The 20,321-nt window shown below is 39.7% G+C and overlaps 1 protein-coding gene across 1 annotated transcript in view; it reads left to right on the top strand.

Annotated features, from left to right (window-relative positions):
- Positions 1-20,321, top strand: part of LOC110970391 (unconventional myosin-XV-like) — a 191,809-nt gene that overhangs the window by 96,052 nt on the left and 75,436 nt on the right. The window contains exons 35-39 of the mRNA XM_051945996.1: positions 14,570-14,685; positions 18,396-18,455; positions 18,606-18,681; positions 18,784-18,899; positions 18,979-19,097. Coding sequence (XP_051801956.1) covers positions 14,570-14,685; positions 18,396-18,455; positions 18,606-18,681; positions 18,784-18,899; positions 18,979-19,097 — 487 coding nt within the window. The remainder of the gene's footprint in view (positions 1-14,569; positions 14,686-18,395; positions 18,456-18,605; positions 18,682-18,783; positions 18,900-18,978; positions 19,098-20,321) is intronic.

The following is a 20,321-nucleotide window of genomic DNA, read 5'->3' on the forward strand; positions in this document are numbered from 1 at the left end:
ACAAATAGCAGGTATCATTAGGAAAGGACAAGAACAAAAACTCTCCTTATACGCAGATGATTTGCTGCTACATATCTCTGATCCGGCGAACTCCCTACCGCACGTCTTTCATATCCTTGACCAGTTTCATGACCTCTCAGGCTACAAGCTAAATCTACAGAAAAGTGAGTTGTTTCCCATTAATGAGGCGGCCCGCCAATACTCATTCTCATCTCTTCCATTTAAGGTAACGCATAAGTTTATATATGCAGACAAATTTTCCAATCTTTTCTCAGCTAATTTTCTCCCTCTTATAGGTCAGACAGAGCTCACTCTTCAACGTTGGAGGCCTCTGCCACTCTCTACTGCAGGTCGCATCAACTCAATTCGAATGAATATTCTCCCTAAATTCACCTATCTATTTCAGACTATCCCAATATTTATACCTAAATCATTCTTTTGTAGACTAGATTCCACTTTATCCTCGTTCATTTGGAATGGTAAAACTCCCCGAATAGCAAGAAACATCCTTCGTGTTAGGGTTTTTCAGAGAGGCTCAGGTGCAGGAAATGGACGTCAGACAAAGAACGTTTCAAAAGGGGTTTATTAACAGAATCCAAATACTACAGGCTGAAGTCAAAAACTCAAATATTCCAAACTCGGTGACAACTAAGAGTGAAGCACAAGGTGGCTTTGGGACTACTCAACTACAAGACAAAGTACGCTAACGTAGAACAAGATTACTAGTTGCTAGATTCATCAATTAGGCTAGAGAGCGAAACTCAAAGTCAAAGACAAGGCACGCTATTGCAAAAACTATAGTTTGAAGCCTTATTAAGCCTTATAAATTTAAACTTAGCTAGAGACAGCTAAATGGGACGCTCGGACTGGGCTCAGGGCTTAGCAGGTGAGGATCTTTCGGCTCCAGGTAGGTGCGGTGAGTGTGCCAGAAGTAGGAAGAAGTCTTCAGCGAAACAGCTTGAGGCAGCGGTTGTTTGCCAGGGAGGCTGGCTAGCCAGGCGGAATCCAAACTAGGAGTGCAACGATCCAGCAATGGGAGATGGAAGGAGTCTGGCTTATACTGTGGTGAAGAGGGCTTGATTGGATGCACTCCTCCAGCTGCACCTGATAATTAGAATGAGCCACACCTGCTGCTGTCAGCCTCCCTTAATGATCCTGGAGAGAGAGAGAGAGAGAGAGAGAGAGAGAGAGAGAGAGAGAGAGAGAGAGAGAGAGAGAGAGAGAGAGAGAGAGAGAGAGAGAGAGAGAGAGAGAGAGAGAGAGAGAGAGAGAGAGAGAGAGAGAGAGAGAGAGAGAGAGAGAGAAAACTAACCAAGCTCGGCTGCTGCCAGCCTGACACTTCGGTGGTATGGCAGCGCCAAACTTCTTAGCATATTACTGGGCAGCTAACATCCGTCCCATCGTGCACTGGCTTTATGAAGACCCCGGTGCAGATGCACCATCATGGTATACTCTTGAATCCTCGTCATGCCTACCCTCCTCTCTGCCAGCTTTAGTGTACGGCCCAGTCGCTACTCCATCGGCAGGATTCATCAAAAACAAAGTTGTAAGGTCAAGCATTAAAATCTGGACACAGATGCGACGTCATCTTGGATGGCTGTCCTCCTTGAAATCCCTTATTCGCTCAACTCACTTTTTTAAACCTTCTTTGTTAGATAACACATTTACACATTGGCAGACAACAGGTATCAAATCGTTCATTGACTTGTACTCAGATGGTGAGTTCTCCTCGTTTGAACAACTCTGCAGTAAATTTAACCTCCCGAGAAGCAACTTTTTCCTTATCTCCAAGTCCGTGACTTTGTACACAAAACGATATGCCAGTTTCCTGCCCTACCTCCATGCAACCCATGTGATGTGCTCATAGAGCGCCCTCTGTCATTCAGAGGCATAATCTCTAAACTGTATAGTAGGATCACTCAAGCACATCACTCACATCTCCCTCACATCAAGACAAATTGGGAACTGGATTTGGGCGAAGACATTACAGAGAAATTATGGCAGTCTATCTTGAAAAGAGTTCATACTTCTTCAGTATGTGCCAGGCATGGTGTAATACAATGTAAAATCTTGCATCGTGTTCATTGGACAAAACAGAAACTGTCTGAATATTTCCCGGATGTTAATCCTTCATGTAATCGTTGCAATTTATCTCCCACTACACACGCCCATATGTTCTGATCCTGTGCTAAGCTTCATGAATTCTGGTCTCTCATCTTTAAAACAATTGCAGAATGTCTAAACAGAACTATTGACCCATGCCCATTCATAGCCATCTTCGGCACTCCTCCAGACCCCCACATGCTGTCTAAGTCTGAAGCAAACTGCATTGCTTTTGTCACCCTGCTCGCCAGGCGCCTAATCTTACTTAAATGGAAAGATGCACACCCACCTACCTTTACTCACTGGATAAGGGACCTATTGCACTTTCTAAAATTAGAGAAAATAAAATTCTCATTAAAGTGTGGAATCTCTTCTTAAACCATATTAAAGAGAAGGTCCACCTACCCGCTGTTCCTTAACAATAATTTGAAAGGAGGGCAGATATGGAAGCGAATGTTACTCAAAACTCAAATTCAAAAGCATTAGCAGAAATGCTTTTGCATTTCAAAGTCATGGCTGCACTTTTTGACTCAAAACTAAAATGAAAAAGCAATATTCCAAAATGCAATTTCATTTTCTTCTTCAACACTGCTCGTTCTGTGACTAAATGAAAAAGCAAAAGCAAACTCAGAAATGCTTTTTCATTTTCAAAACATTCACCAGCAAAAAGGTAACAAAATTCAATTTGAAATGTCAAATTCGAAAATGCAAAAGCATTAGCAGAAATGCTTTTGCATTTCAAAGTCATGGCTGCACTATTTGACTCAAAACTAAAATGAAAAAGCAATATTCCAAAATGCAATTTCATTTTCTTCTTCAGCACTGCTCATTCTGACTAAATGAAAAAGCAAAAGCAAATCACATTTGACATTTAATTTTCAAAACGTTCACCAGCAAAAAGGTAACAAAATTCAATTTGAAATGTCAAATTCGAAAATGCAAAAGCATTAGCAGAAATGCTTTTGCATTTAAAAGTCATTGCTGCACTATTTGACTCAAAAATGAAATGAAAAAGCAATATTCCAAAATGCAATTTCATTTTCTTCTTCAACACTGCTCATTCTGTGACTAAATGAAAAGGCAAAAGCAAACTCAGAAATGCTTTTGCATTTTCGTGTTCCCCCGCAAAAAGTGTCTCATAATTCAAATGCAAATGCATTCTCAAGTGGCGCAGGAAAGTGACGTCACGGACCCCCCTCGTTCTGGCCCCTTCTGCATTTTACGGCATTTTAAACAATGTCGGCTCATTGCGCTGCATTTAATTGCACACTACGTCGAACGCTGGAGACAAGGAAACTTGGAATAACTTTCCATAGGTAAGAATTTTTTTTGGTTCTTTTTCATTGTTAAATCTTGTTCAGAGTCTATGAGAGCTAACCAGTTAGCCGCTAGCAAAACAGGAACGCAAGCTAACAGCTGGATAACCAAACACCAGACGATTATTAGTAGCTGTAGTATAGCTGTACAAGCAGTAGTAGTAGTAATACTAAAAGTACACGCAGCAGTAATAGTAATACCAAAAGTTCAAGCAGCAATAGTAGTATAAATAGCTGTTAGAGTAGTAGAAGTGTCAGCATTTGTAATAGTATTACAAGTTGTAGTAGCAGTGACAGTATCAGCAGCAGTAGTTGCTGTATTACTACTGCTACTAGTAGTCGCATTACTATTAATACCACCAATACTACCAATAGTAGTTATAAAGCCTAACTCATATATATCCAGATTAGCATCTATGTTCTTCCTCCAAACCCATTTTATGATTGGGATTTCAGGCAATTCTTTAGGACTGCTCTCACATAATTGAAATGTTACCAAACAATGTTATACTGATCAAATTAAATAACTGGTCTCCAGAATATTGGCTACTTCTGTTCTTTGTCCTTAATTTAGTAGCATGATTTATTTTTAGATATGCTGTTGTGTACAGACATATACTTTTTTGTCTATTGTTTTTACTCCATGTAGGTTTCCCAAAGACTTTCCCCTGAGGAGGAAGTCACATAGTGTCATAGAGTCATATCCACCCACTTACTTAAAAATACAGACAACTGAACATCTGACTGTAGAATAGTTTGCAAACAAGGTTATTCACAGTTTAAGCAGTTTTGGTTCATTATCAACAGATATGCATCAAAATAGGAGTTTTGTTGAAGAAAGGTTGTAAGAAATTTGAAGGAAGAAAACCTCTTGACCTCTTTTTCCGTTTTGATTTTGAAGGTGATTGTGATGTGTGCCGTTCAAGCTTGGTCAGAGATGCTGTACCATCATTTAACGAAAGCTCCCACCTTCTAGCTCTGAAAAACAATGGCGGCCTACTGATTCCATCACAAGGCACAGTGTAGGTTTGATTTTATAATCTTGTATTATTTTTTTATCTTTGCATGTTAAAGTTGCTTTGTTCTTTGTTATTTTCTCTGTACTGTAAACTGTCTTTTAGCACTGTGTAAAGCGCTATATAAATATAATTATTTTTACTATTGAGAGTTGCAGAGAGGGTGATTCGCCAGGCATCAACAAAACAAGCTCCAAAGGTGTCAACAGTCACACACATCGTCCGGGAGGAGATTGGAATGGAGGATGTTTTTCTGCTTGGGGAGCACATTGAAGAAACACATCATTCCAGCTTGTTGTCATTGGTTGTGTTTGCCAAACTTACCTGTACCTTGACCTGCAGAAAGGGAGCACGAGAAAGAAGCTCTGCAAAACAGTCCTCTCTCTTCGGTTTTAGCTGTAAAACGTTTGTACATGTGTAAATGTGGTTTGGGGCAGGGATGTCATGTTCTTAATACAATAACATCATCATCAAACAACAAAGCCTTAAAAATTTCAGACTTGTTTGTTAAAGTACTGTTTGAGTTCATTTTCAAAGTATTTTCCATTTGGTTTTTCTTTGCCCATTTCGTTTTGTGAATATGAAATTTGCCCAGCATGATGATAGTCTGCAACAAAAGGGAAAAGCTGTATGGTATGGAGGGATTTTCAAACTGAAAGAGGATGTGGCTCTCCTGGAGGCTGATCCTGTGTTGTTATGGATTACGTTTTGTATATGATTCCAGAGGTTTTTACTGTATGAGCATTGATAAAAGAGGTGAATGATGGTGTCTGGTTCTGTTTGGCAAAAGTCGCAGTTGTAGTCTATATTTAATTTAAACCTCTCCAGGTTTTTTTTTTGCCAGATATACATTGTGACAGATTTTGTATGATATTTCTTTGACCTTATTGTGAATGAGCAGTTTCTCTCCAACCAGCCATGCTTCTCTCCAGTTTATTTCCCCATACAGTGAACTCCAGTAAGAGTTGGCTGCCGGTTGATTTGAAGGTTGAATGAGATTCCTGATAAATTTATTTGAGCAGACTTTGGTTGTTATGTCTATGTTATGGATGAATAATTTGGCATCATTTTTCTGAGTAAGAGGGTGGAATTGGGAACCTTTCAGGAGCTGCAGAATTTCTATTGGTATTGCGTTGGAAATTGTAGTGTATTCTATTTGTGAGATGGTATTTGTTAATAAATTGGTTGTACGGTAAGATTTGTCCTTATTCATCGATTAACTGATTGACCCATAATACTCCCTGATCAAACCAAGATTTGTAAAATATTGTTTTGTTTCTGTGCTGTATATGTTGGTTGTTCCATATGTAGCAGCTGGATGGCGAGAAGCCGCGTTTGCAGATCAGCCCCCAGGAGAGCAAAGCCTGTTTATGGAAGTTTGATAATTGAATTGGTATTTTGTCAATTTTATAATTACATTTAAGTAAAAAATGAATTCCTCCTAATTTTTTGAATAAATAATTTGGTATTGCATTCCACATTTTAACATTTTCTCTTATGAGGCGACATAACCAATTAATTTTGAACATATTATTCATTGTTTCAAAACTTAAAACTTCCAGCCCTCTATTTCCCCTCTGGGTACAGAGAATCTCTTTTTTTAGATTATAATTATATATTTATATATATATATATATATATATAACAAGGAGCTACACTAGAACAGGATAGAGTTTATTTACATTTACCATACACAGGTATATATCATTGTTGTGTTTCCCTGAGTAAGTAACACTTCACACCCCACACTGTCAAACTCATCAGGTTTAAAATGTTTGCTGCAGAGCACCGACTCATCACTTGCAGCAAACCCCACTCTCCTCAAAGCTGCTTCCTACTTTCTCCTCAGCCGAAAGTCTTTGGGAAACCTACATGGAGTAAAAACAATAGACAAAAAAGTATATGTCTGTACACAACAGCATATCTAAAAATAAATCATGCTACTAAATTAAGGACAAAGAACAGAAGTAGCCAATATTCTGGAGACCAAAGTTATTTAATTTGATCAGTATAACATTGTTTGGTAACATTTCAATTATGTGAGAGCAGTCCTAAAGAATTGCCTGAAATCCCAATCATAAAATGGGTTTGGAGGAAGAACATAGATGCTAATCTGGATATATATAAGTTAGGCTTTATAACTACTATTGGTAGTATTGGTGGTATTAATAGTAATGCGACTACTAGTAGCAGTAGTAATACAGCAACTACTGCTGCTGATACTGTCACTGCTACTACAACTTGTAATACTATTACAAATGCTGACACTTCTACTACTCTAACAGCTATTTATACTACTATTGCTGCTTGAACTTTTAGTATTACTATTACTGCTGCGTGTACTTTTAGTATTACTACTACTACTGCTTGTACAGCTATACTACAGCTACTAATAATCGTCTGGTGTTTGGTTATCCAGCTGTTAGCTTGCGTTCCTGTTTTGCTAGCGGCTAACTGGTTAGCTCTCATAGACTCTGAACAAGATTTAACAATGAAAAAGAACCAAAAAAATTCTTACCTATGGAAAGTTATTCCAAGTTTCCTTGTCTCCAACGTTCGACGTAGTGAGCAATTAAATGCAGCGCAATGAGCCGGCATTGTTTAAAATGCCGTAAAATGCAGAAGGGGCCAGAACGAGGGGGGGTCCGTGACGTCACTTTCCTGCGCCACTTGAGAATGCATTTGCATTTGAATTATGAGACACTTTTTGCGGGGGAACACGAAAATGCAAAAGCATTTCTGAGTTTGCTTTTGCCTTTTCATTTAGTCACAGAATGAGCAGTGTTGAAGAAGAAAATGAAATTGCATTTTGGAATATTGCTTTTTCATTTCATTTTTGAGTCAAATAGTGCAGCCATTGGACAAGGTACGTTTTATCCGTTTGATTCCTGGCTATAAAAGACACAAGCAGAAACAAAAAATCAAGCCGTTTTTTCGTTTTTTCGTTTTGAGCAAAAAACAAAAAAACAGGAAACGGTTCGTTTTTTCGTTTTTTCGTTTTCACCCCCAAAATGAAAATACGACTCAATATTCCGTTTCATTGGTGGGCGGGGCTTCGGAGCCTGCCAGTGCACAATAAAGCTCCTGCCCATCACAATAAAGCTCTTGCGCTGGCAGGCATAGACAGACTGACTTTCATTGTATTGCCTGCCCCCACTGCACTTCCCCTAACTCTAAATCAAAGCAAGTCGTGTACACAGTAATGACAGTCATAACCAGTGGTGTAGTCTAGTTTTTTCTACTGGGTATACTCCAACCTCATAAACCAAAGCCAGGTCAGGTTCTCATATATGTGCGCGTGCACTCACATGTACACACACACACACACACACACACATACACACGCACGCACGCACGCACGCACGCACGCACGCACGCACGCACGCACGCACGCACGCAGCAGCTCCTTTATTTCAAACTACCAATTAGATACTTATAGACATTATAGCGTCAGCAGCTCCTCCTCCTGCCATCAGGTAGACCTGATGTTTCCTCTTCATCAGGTAGAGCTGATGTTTCCTCTTCATCAGGTAGACCTGATGTTTCCTCTTCATCAGGTAGAGCTGATGTTTCCTCTTCATCAGGTAGACCTGATGTTTCCTCTTCATCAGGCTCCCTTTCCTAAACGTTAACTTTAGCTTCAGCTGTAGTGTTCCCTAAAGCGGCAGTATTCACAGGACAAGCAACAGGCTTATTAAAACACTGAAATGGTTTCATTTAGCTTTGCTTTCTTTTTCTTATTTTTTCTCCACTGACTGATGTTGGGTCATTAGAAGTTCTAGACTCATGTCCCTCTTCTTCTAAGCCAGGGGTATTCAGCTAAAATTCAGAGAGGTCCAGTCAGCAAAGGTCCAGAACATCATAACGTCTAACTTGAGTTACTGTGATCTATGCTGATGTAGCCTAGTAGTTTTATTAGAGTCTGCCTGTAATCAAAAACTGACCGTCAAATAAATTCAGTACGGTTCAAAAACATTTTGACATTTATCAATAAATAACTTATATATAACTGTATATCTTAAAATAAAGTGCAGAACTTAAAAAAGCATGACTGAACAACCTGAATTAACTTCTATACATCTTTAACAATAATTAAATTTCATAAATGTAAACATTTGAACACTTTTACATTTTTGTCTGTCTCATATCACTCCCCTAATATCTCTGCAGCTTAATGGGAGAGCTGAGCTGCTGCTTGTTTGAGCCGTTCTCAAAACATATTTTGATTATGTTCATAGTTGAGAAAGCTGCCTTACAGCTGTTTGCTGAGCCAAACATGGTCAGCATGTGACCACAGTCTGTCCTCTAGAGATGTATAAGGCACAAAAGATACGACTCTCACAGCCGATGCTTTGTAGTGAATCTGAAGAGCCGACTCCTAACGTATTTAATGGAGTATGGAGTTTAACACTGTCCTAGCAGAAAACATGTTACTGGATCCTAGATTAAAGAAGCTTGCCTTCAGTGACAACAGAGCTGTTGATGAGACACTTCAGAGAATAAGAGCAGCAGCAGCAGTCTGACACCTCCACCATTAGAGGACCAAGTGGAGGAGGAACCTCAAACTTCTGCTGTGTGGAGCCTCTTTGATGGAAGAGCGACAGGAGATGATTCAGGAGAAATCCTCCAGCTGATGTGGTAATGGAGGATCATATCTAGAGGAAGCCCTCATCCAACCAGCAGACGACCCACTGAGCTGGAGCAGGACAAGGCCTCAGTCTGCCCCACCTGGTGAAGGTGATGGAGGAGAGACAACTTCTTCCATCTGAGAGAATCTTCTCAAAAACACGGCAGATATTCACTGAAAGAAGAAATGTATCAGCCCATCCAAGCTCAGCCATCTGATTTTTGTGAATGTCAGCCTGCTCTGAGGACATTTATACTGTTTGAATACTGAGTCTGGTTCTGTTTCTGTTCTGGTTCTGTGGGTTCATGTGCAGAGTTTTGTTCATTTGTTTTTGTGCAAAAAAGTTTGGTTGAAATATTAAACAAAAGCAAGAATACCTGTTTTTGTAACAGAGCAAATGTACAAAATGAGTCAATTATAAGGCTTCTCATAAAAACACTGAATGAAAAAGAGTTTGTCAAAACACAAACGATTCATATTTGCCAGGTTAGGATAAAATATGAGGCTACAAAGAATAATAAATTAGGAGCCATTTGGGAGCCGAAAGAACCGGCTTTTCTTTGGAAGCAGTGCCAAAAGCTCTCTAAAAAAGAGCCGAACTTGCATCACTACTGTCCTCTCTGTCCCTCATCTCTCAGCTGCTTATTGAAGGCAGAGCTGCGATGCGATTCAGCGACGTCATTGGCTGAGTAGCGTCACGTGGAATGCCTGAACTCGTACATAATTGGTCTGTGCGTTTCTGAGCCGATAGACCAATGATAAACACTGGAAAGCTGCCCCGGTAAAATAGAAGCGACCTGTCAAATTTACACCCGTATAGACGGCGTCTGGGTCCGGATCCGGACCGCGGTCGGCCTTTAGTGAGCCCTGTTCTCAGCCAGACACCTTCCCCGTCCCATCCAGCTTCACCGCTTCCTGACACAGAGAAAAGTGAACGTTATGTCAAAAAAACATACTAATACATGTGTTTGCGCATTTTTAAGTGGTTATATGGAAATTCGGACCGTATCTTTTGTGCCTTATACATCTCTAGAGGACAGACTGTGGTCACATGCTGACCATGTTTGGCTCAGCAAACAGCTGTAAGGCAGCTTTCTCAACTATGAACATAATCAAAATATGTTTTGAGAACGGCTCAAACAAGCAGCAGCTCAGCTCTCCCATTAAGCTACAGAGATATTAGGGGAGTGATATGAGACAGACAAAAATGTAAAAGTGTTCAAATGTTTACATTTATGAGATTTAATTATTGTTAAAGATGTATAGAAGTTAATTCAGGTTGTTCAGTCATGCTTTTTTAAGTTCTGCACTTTATTTTAAGATATACAGTTATATATAAGTTATTTATTAATAAATGTCAAAATGTTTTTGAACCGTACTGAATTTATTTGACGGTCAGTTTTTGATTACAGGCAGACTCTAATAAAACTACCAGGTTACATCAGCATAGATCACAGTAACTCAAGTTAGACATTATGATGTTCTGGACCTTTGCTGACTGGACCTCTCTGAATTTTAGCTGAATACCCCTGGCTTAGAAGAAGAGGGACATGAGTCTAGAACTTCTAATGACCCAACATCAGTCAGTGGAGAAAAAATAAGAAAAAGAAAGCAAAGCTAAATGAAACTATTTCAGTGTTTTAATAAGCCTGTTGCTTGTCCTGTGAATACTGCCATTTTAGGGAACACTACAGCTGGAGCTAAGGTTAAAGTTTAGGAAAGGGAGCCTGATGAAGAGGAAACATCAGCTCTACCTGATGGCAGGAGGAGGAGCTGCTGACGCTATAATGTCTATAAGTATCTAATTGGTAGTTTGAAATAAAGGAGCTGCTGCTGCTGCGTGTGTGCGTGTGTGTGTGTGTGTGTGTGTGTGTGTGCGCGCGCGCGCGTGGACATGTGAGTGCACGCGCACATGTATGAGAACCTGACCTGGCTTTGGTTTATGAGGTTGGAGTATACCCAGTAGAAAAAACTAGACTACACCACTGGTTATGACTGTCATTACTGTGTACACGACTTGCTTTGATTTAGAGTTAGGGGAAGTGCAGTGGGGGCAGGCAATACAATGAAAGTCAGTCTGTCTATGAATGCCAGCGCAAGAGCTTTATTGTGATGGGCAGGAGCTTTACTGTGCACCGGCAGGCTCCGAAGCCCCGCCCACCAATGAAACGGAATATTGAGTCGTATTTTCATTTTGGGGGTGAAAACGAAAAAACGAAAAAACGAACGGTTTCCTGTTTTTTTTGTTTTTTGTTCAAAACGATAAAACGAAAAAACGAACCGTTTCCTGTTTTTTTGTTTTTTGCTCAAAACGAAAAACGAAAAAACGGCTTGATTTTTTGTTTCTGCTTGTGTCTTTTATAGCCAGGAAACAAACGGATAAAACGTACCTTGTCCAGCCATGACTTTGAAATGCAAAAGCATTTCTGCTAATGCTTTTGCATTTTCGAATTTGACATTTCAAATTGAATTTTGTTGCCTTTTTGCTGGTGAATGTTTTGAAAATGAAAAAGCATTTCTGAGTTTGCTTTTGCTTTTTCATTTAGTCACAGAATGAGCAGTGTTGAAGAAAAAAATGAAATTGCATTTTGGAATATTGCTTTTTCATTTCATTTTTGAGTCAAATAGTGCAGCAATGACTTTTAAATGCAAAAGCATTTCTGCTAATGCTTTTGCATTTTCGAATTTGACATTTCAAATTGAATTTTGTTTCCTTTTTGCTGGTGAATGTTTTGAAAATGAAAAAGCATTTCTGAGTTTGCTTTTGCTTTTTCATTTAGTCACAGAACGAGCAGTGTTGAAGAAGAAAATGAAATTGCAGTTTGGAATATTGCTTTTTCATTTTAGTTTTGAGTCAAAAAGTGCAGCCATGACTTTGAAATGCAAAAGCATTTCTGCTAATGCTTTTGAATTTGAGTTTTGAGTCACATTCGCTTCCACAGGCAGAAAGATAGGACGAAAGGAAAAGAAGTCAGAATTATCCATGCTCACTTATGCACTGCCATATCTTTTATTTTTTTTCTATATCTGATCGCCTACTATACTGTACATATGTATATGAATGTGTGTGCATATGTATATACTTAATCCTGTTTTTTTCTTTTTCTTTCTCTCTTTTTTCTTTTTCTTCATCTTTATTTTCTCTGTTACTGTGTTCCATTGTGTTGTCTGTCTTATTTGTGCTCATGTTGATAGCAAATATGTCACAAAATCCTGTTTTATATGTTAAAAAAACATAATAAACAGAGTCATAAAAAAATATACTGAGGTTAATTGGTTACTCTAAATTGCCTGTAGGTGTGAATGTGAGAGTGATTGTGTGTCCATATATGTAGCCCTGCGACAGACTGGCGACCTGTCCAGGGTGTCCCCTGCCTTCATCCGCTGAGATACAGCTGAGATAAGCTCCAGCACCCCCTGCGACCCTAGTGAGGATAAAAGCGGTGTATAGAGAATGGATGGATGGATGGCTTCTGTCTCACATTATCTTTAATGTTGAGAAAGAAAAAAGGGAATGTTCTAGATGAGATGAAGAGGGCCAATAACATTCATTCAACCTCTGCTTATACTCGAGATTATCACACTTGTTTTCAGTAATATCAAATCAAAGTCCAAAAGAAGAAAAATAAACAACAAAAAGAGATGTGCAACAGAGAAAAGACATTTTTAGCCACAAATACTCAGATATGGAAAGATGACTATAGCCTCATTTTTCTCTGTAGCATAAAGTCCTGCACCTCCCTGGAAATAGGAACAGTCATGGCTAGACTAAGGAATGTGCAGAATGACAAACTTATGACATAAATCATTAAAAAAGAAAAAACAAAAGCAAAAAATCTTTATTTTATTTGAGAAAAATCTGCAATCAACATGCAGAACACTAAGTTATTTTTTGTACAGTAAAGGAGGGAGAAGAGTCAAGGGGGGAGACATGCGGTAAAGGGTCGTGATTGGGAATCGAACCCAGGCTGCTGTGTCGGGGATCAGCCCGGGATCAGTTTAGGTGCACTGAATTTTAAAGCAATCTGTCCAAGTTTTTGAGTCTCATGTCTCTTTAGGAGGGAGAATCACTGAAACTTGCCATATAAATTAAAATGATGACACCGTAGACATTACCGGTAATAAACCTCAAGGCAGAGTGACAGATAGGGTCTACAAGTTTAAGAGTGCAAGAGGATGCATGACTCTAAATCACATCTCCGTTATCCTACACAGACATTAAAAGTGCCAGTCAGTACTCAGTCAATCAATTAATCAATCAAATGGGAGCGATGCTTATATTTCAGGAGAAATAGCCATTTATTTACAGAGAAGATAATTTGTGATTGTCAAAATTTTTAATTCATTTGTGGAAGAAATATGAAGATGATCATAATCCCTATCTGCACAAATCTTCTATCTTTAAAGCTGCTGTCCAGAGTTTGAATCGCAGCGTCTCCCAAAACACTGTTGGTCCCTCCCTCCCTCTGATTCCGCCCCTTTATTTGTGCACGCGCGCAGTACCTGAGACGAGTGCCCGGAGTGCTGCAGCATCTTGCCTGTTTTGCTGTTTTCCACTCTTCTACATTTAGTACATTTAGTAAATAATAAAGGAATTACGTTAGAATGCTGTATTGAGTCTAACTTGTCCTAATACCAAAATAACATGAATCTGCTAGGACGAACGAGTAAAGTTTCAATATGTGATTACACTCGTGTATCCCTCTCGATGACGTTGTTTATCAAACTTAGTGCATTTACGCGTGTATATGTGTTAAATTGTTTATTTATTTCTATCTAGAGTTCAGAATTGCATGACTCCTCTGACGAAGAGTATGTCCCAGATGCCCCAACATCTTCCTCCAGAGGTCGGGCATCTAAACGAAGCCATCAGGCGGGCTATGGAGGCCGTGGTCGGGGAGCGAGGCGAGCACCCCGAGACAAAAAACGTCCTGCAGTCTCTTGGCCTGACAAGCCGTGGGATTGGTAACTTTTCTGGAAGCTGCTGATCCCTGATGCTCTCTCCTCCACAAGCAAAACAAATGTGCTCGCGGTTGTGTAGTGCGTAGCTCGCCCACCTCTGCATGGGCTTGCTTGCTGTGCGCGTAACCGTTGATTGACAGCATGACAAAGCTGAAGCTCGAACTTGATTGGTCGGCAGCGACCGGCGCTTTTTGGAATAACATGGGGGTCTATGAGAGGAAGGCGGAGCTCAGGAATAAATTTTCATATCGCGTCATACTAACATTATATTATAGTATCGAACTAGACTAACACATTTAAGCTTTGTTAAAAAATGATACATAAATTGAAAACAAATGGAAACTCCGGACAGCAGCTTTAAGGATGTCTTGCAAAATTCTTGCTTACTGGCATTTTAGCATGTTGACACACTGAAGTTAGCAGCATAGCTTAGCTGTGCCTATAAATGAAACCTCTTTAGATCTTCTAAGTCTCTTTGGGACTGTCTTAATCTTGTCTCTAAACAAGAGCGTTGACTGAAACTTAACGTGACTTATTTGGTGCAGTTTCTCGAGAAGTTCCAGTGGAGACGAAGACCATCCAGACGCAGCTCCATCAGAGCACCAACGAGGAGCACTATACCTACACCAATGTTCCCTGGAGGCTGTATCTCAGGAAGGAGGTGTGCACAGACTCACATGTCAACCCGATCTCACAAGGATTCGTGAAACTGTCACGTAAATTAATCTATGGTTTCGTGTTCACCAACACGATTTTCTCATGTATTTCGTGTTGCTCACAGCGAAATTCAAACCAATCTTTTTCGTGTTGCTCACAACGAAATTCAAACCAATGTTTTTCGTGTTGCTCACAACGAAATTCAAACCAATGTATTTCAAGCGGAAGACTTTTCATGCCACTCAGAATGTATTTCAAACGAATGGGTATATTATATTTTTAATGTGAAAGCGTTGCGAATCCAACGCTATATTTTGCATTACATCGTCCCATATTTATAATGTAATGCAGGGGTCGGCAATTCGATGTGGCTTCGGGCCAAAATTTGTGTAAACATCATTCGGCCGTTTGATCGAAGGGCCGGTGCACTGGTATTTATTAAATAATTTTGCTTACGGGGTATCCGATGCCCATATAGCTGAGAGGGTTAAGCAGGCGGCTCATGTACAGGAGCTGGTCTCCGACGCAGCGGCCCGGGTTTGATTCCGGCCCGCTGCATACTAGGGAAATTTTTCATACACAAATGCAGATTTCTAAAATGTAAACCTATTTTTAATATGTTTCATGAAGAAATGTCTCTATTCTTCTCATCACTGAAACATATGAAAAAACGGACTGCTGTAAAATTTTGACTATTATTATTATTGTTATCTATTATTCCCGCTATGAATATTACTATGTTCAGCACCCCATTGATTTACACCTGCATTTTGTGCTTCATGGCGCTAGGGGTGTGCTGTTTGCATGTTGGACATTGTTTTGCACAGACACCACCGAAGAAGAAAGGTGCCGAAGTGCTGCACGTTTTGTTTTTTGTTGTTGTTGTTTTTTAAATTGAAACAGGAGTCTGTCCGCATGAATGTCCAATGGGTTAGGTTTTGTCCATGAGTTTGAAATCTTCAATCATGTTAAAAAGTTTTACAGCAGTCCGTTTTTTCATATGTTTCAGTGATGAGAAAAATAGAGACATTTCTTTATGAAACATATTAAAAATAGGTTTACATTTTAGAAATCTGCATTTCTGTATGAAAAATTTCCCTAGTATTATAATGCAGCGGGCCGGAATCAAACCCGGGCCGCTGCGTCGGAGACCAGCTCCTGTACATGAGTCGCCTGCTTAACCCTCTCAGCTATATGGGCATCGGATACCCCATAAGCAAAATTATTTAATAAATACCAGCGCACCGGCCCTTCGATCAAACGGCCGAATGATGTTTACACAAATTTTGGCCCGAAGTCACATCTAATTGCCGACCCCTGCATTACATTATAAATATGGGACGATGTAATGCAAAATATAGCGTTGGATTCGCAACGCTTTTACATTAAAAATATAATATACCCATTCAAAATGCCCTAACTCACTTAAATATGACCGAGGAGAAATATGACATACGAGGAATATTTGATTTATTAAACGTTCTATTCAGGTGTGATTAAGATTCAGATATGAAAATAAAATCAAACCCGTTTGCAAACAAACACTAACGTTTTTTTAATCTCAAATACCCAAATCCTGCAGCAAAAATAAAGGCATCACATTATAAATACGGGACGATGTAATGCAAAATATAGTGTTGGATTCGCAATGCTTTCACATTAAAAATATAATACACCACATCCATAAACCTCCTCTTTGGTCTTCCTCTAAGCCTCCTGCCTGGCAGTGGGAAACTCAGCATCCTTCTACCAATATATTCACTCTCTCTCCTCTGGACATGTCCAAACCATCTCAGTCTGGCCTCTCTGACTTTATCTCCAAAGGCTCTATCATGTGCTGTCCCTCTGATGTACTCATTCTTGATCCTATCCATCCTGGTCACTCCCAAAGAGAACCTGAGCGTCTTCAGTTCTGCTACCTCCAGCTCTGCCTCCTGTCTTTTCCTCAGGGACACTGTCTCCAGACCAAACAACATGGCTGGTTTTGCAAACCTTTCCTTTCATTTTAGCTGAAACTCTTCTATCACACATCACATCTGACACAAACGGAACCTAACCATTTTAATATAAGACAAAGATAACCCAAGAAAACACAAAAAACTGTTTTTAAATTATGATTTTATTTATTAACAGAAAAATAAGTCCAGCCCATCTTGCTCTTATGTGAAAAAATAATTGTCCCCTCAGCTACCAATCATCCAAATGACCAAATTCATTCAGCAGTTGGGTTCAGTTTCATCATCCACACTCACATATGATTACTGCCAGGCTTGTTGAATGTAAACATCACTAAGTAGAACCTGTCTGGCATTGTGAAGTAGCTAAAGGGTCTGAAAAAGCAGTATATGATGCCATGTTCTGAAGAGATTCAAAAACAGATGAGAAATAAAGTCATTGACATTTATCAGTTTGGAGGGTTACAAAGTCATTGCTACGACTCAGGGACTCCACAGTGAGAGGCATTATTCACAAATGAAGAAACATGGAACAGTAGTGAACCTTCCCAGGAGTGAACAATGATCAACATGTCTCAACGAGCATCAACATCTAATCCAGGAGGTCACAAAAGTACCCAGACGAACGTCTAAAGATCTGCAGACCTTAGTGGCCTCAGTTAAGGTCCGTCTACATGATTCCATCATGAGGAAGACTCTGGAAGAAAATGGATCCATGGGTACTCTTCCATGTATGGATGGATGGATGGACGGACGGACGGACGGACGGACGGACGGACGGACGAACGGACTTGTGTTACAAGGATCAAACCACTACTGACCAAAAAGAACATAAAGTTTTGTCTGGTATTTACAAAAAAATATCTGAATGAGCCCCAAGACTTTTGGGATAACATCCTGTGGACTATTGAGTCAATGGTGGAACTTTTTGGAAGACATTGGTCAGTTACATCTGGTGTAAAGCTAATACTGTATTCCACAAGAAGGACATGATACCAGCATTGAAACATGGTAGTGGTACTGTGATGGTTTGAGGACATGGATGACTTGTCATCACTGATGGAGCCATGAATTCTGCTCTCTATCGGAAAATCCTCCTGGAGAATATCCACCATCAGTTCATGACCTAAAGCTTAACAGAAATGACCCAAAGCACACAAACAAATCCACCTCTGAGTGTCTCAAAAAGAACTACATGAAGATTCTGGAGTGGCCGAGTGAAAGTCTGGACTTGAATCCAACTGAGATTCTGTGACAAGACCTTAAAAGTACAGTTCATGCTGCAAAACCGTCTAATTTAACTGAATCAAAACTATTCTCCAGAGAAGAGTGGACCAGAATTCCTTCCTTGTGATGTAAAAGAATGATCAAAAACTGCAACAAACATTTAACTGCAGTTGTTGCTGCCAAGGGACCAACAAGTTATTAGGTTAAGGGAGGCAATTACTTTTTCATAGGAATGATGCAGGTTTTAAATAAATCACTATTTAAAAATTGCATTTTGTGTTTTGTGTGTTATCTCTGTCTAATTTTCTATGAATAGGAATCTTAGTTTGATGATCTGGAGCATTTAAGTGTGAGAAATGAACAATAGAAGAAACCTGCTTTTGCACGTACCACATAACCACCACAGTTCCTTACCTGGATCTCTGCAGTCACAGTCAGATCAACAAAAAAATCTGCAGGAAAAACATCATCATCATTGTCATCATCTGCTGTCAAAGTGTTGGTTTTCTACTGTGTTGTTTTTTCTTCACAGGTGTTCTATCCCAAAGACAGCTTCAACAATCCTCTGGTGCTGGATCTCATTTTCAAACAGGTAGCTCTTTTCTTCATTCATTCTTTTTTTTTTTTTACTTCTCACCAATTTGTGCTCTGTATGCATTGCTCATAACAGGATGATCAAAGAAAGAACCATTTAAATTATGTCTAACAATTCCTCTTTCCTCTCCTTTTTCCTGTTCTCTAGATAGTGAATGACACACTGTCGGAGGCATGTGTTCGCATCACGCGGGATGAAAGGCAGAAAATGAAAGCTCTTTTCGGTAGCCTGCCAGTTCTTCTTGGAGATGCTTTTCTCTTAGACTGTACGCTTTAATCCACGCACGTCTCTTTGACATTCGAGTGTCTGTTTATGTGTTCAACAGTTAAACACGGTGTTGAACAGAATATGGATCCAGTGGAGGAGCATGTGAAGAAAACCATCGTCATGGCAGCCAGAGAAACCTGGGAAATATACTTCTCCCGACTCTTCCCTGCGTCGGTGAGGGTGGCGGTGAATCCATGCAGTTATTTCAATTTTTTAAAGCTGTTCTCCTTTATATGTGTTTCTGTGTGTGCAGGGTAGTGTAGGAACAGGTGTGCAAGTACTGTCAGTGTCTCACAGCGGCATTAAATTGCTGAAGACTGTAAGAAGCAGCGCTGCAGCTCCAGATTACTTCAGGATTCTTCGACCCTATACGTATGTGCTGTTTCTTGACTTTGTTTGCAAACTCTTTGTAGCATATTCTGTGTTATCTGATAAAGCAGGAAGTGTTTGTTTATTTAGTTCTCAATTACAAATACAACAAATTGTGTCGTAATCTTGATTTTCTTTTAATAGCTGAGAAGAATTTTGATTTGACACTTGCTTCGACATTCTGATATTACTGCACGTCTTCTGTTTTCCTTGAGACTTTCGTCTTTTCAACGTGCTTCAGTGCTGCGTTGTTTGAGTGGAATAATCTGAATCCAAAAAAACTATTCAATTGATGTTTCATGACTGTACACGGTTTGTTAGCACCATTCATTTATAATGTACCTCTAAACTGAACTTATAAATACCCACATTGTACACCACAGCACAGTAATTTCAGGCTTCAGGAAATATGAATCAGTTTAATCAACAGAATTGCAACACATCAGCCTCAGTTAGCTACTAACCTTGTGTCATCATCTCTAACACTTTTTTTCTGCACTTTACAGATTGAACCCCATCTTTCCATTTATATTGAAATCATCCATCCATTATCTATAAGGTTTATACAGGGTTAGTGGCTGAAGTCTATCTGACTTAGGAGGAATGCAGGGTTTACCTGGGCAGAACACCAGTCTATCACAAGGCTACACAGAGAGATAGACAACCAAGCATACACACATTCACACTGACAGACAATTTAGAATCTCCAGTTGACCTCAGCAGGTTTTGAGGAAGCCAGAGAACCCAGCGAAAACATGCAAACTGCACACAGAAAGATTCCAGAAAGGCTGAGATGCCAGGGAACTTCTAGCTGCAGGTCATGGGGCTAACCACCAAGCTGCCCATACTGAAAACAATTTAACCCTAACACTTCCTAGACACTGCTCGTGCTGTTTATATTAGCCTAACTACACTTGTGTAGCCAGGGAATAGATCATTACATGTTAACTAGCCTAACTTCACTCAAGAACTAAATAAAGGTTCTGGAGTGGCCAAGTCAAAGTCTGGACTTGAATGTAATTGAGATGCTGCATCACACCTTAAAAGGGCAGTTCATACTGGAAAACCATCTAATGTGACTGAATCAAAACTATTATCCAGAGAAGAGTGGATCAGAATTATTCCATGGTGATGTCACAGACTGATCAAAAGCTATTGCTGCCAAGGGACCAACCAGTTATTCAGTTGAGGGAAGCAATTACTTTTTCACAGGGCTGATACAGATTT

Source organism: Acanthochromis polyacanthus, chromosome 3 (genome assembly GCF_021347895.1).
Source record: "Acanthochromis polyacanthus isolate Apoly-LR-REF ecotype Palm Island chromosome 3, KAUST_Apoly_ChrSc, whole genome shotgun sequence".
Taxonomy (NCBI): Eukaryota; Metazoa; Chordata; class Actinopteri; family Pomacentridae; genus Acanthochromis; species Acanthochromis polyacanthus.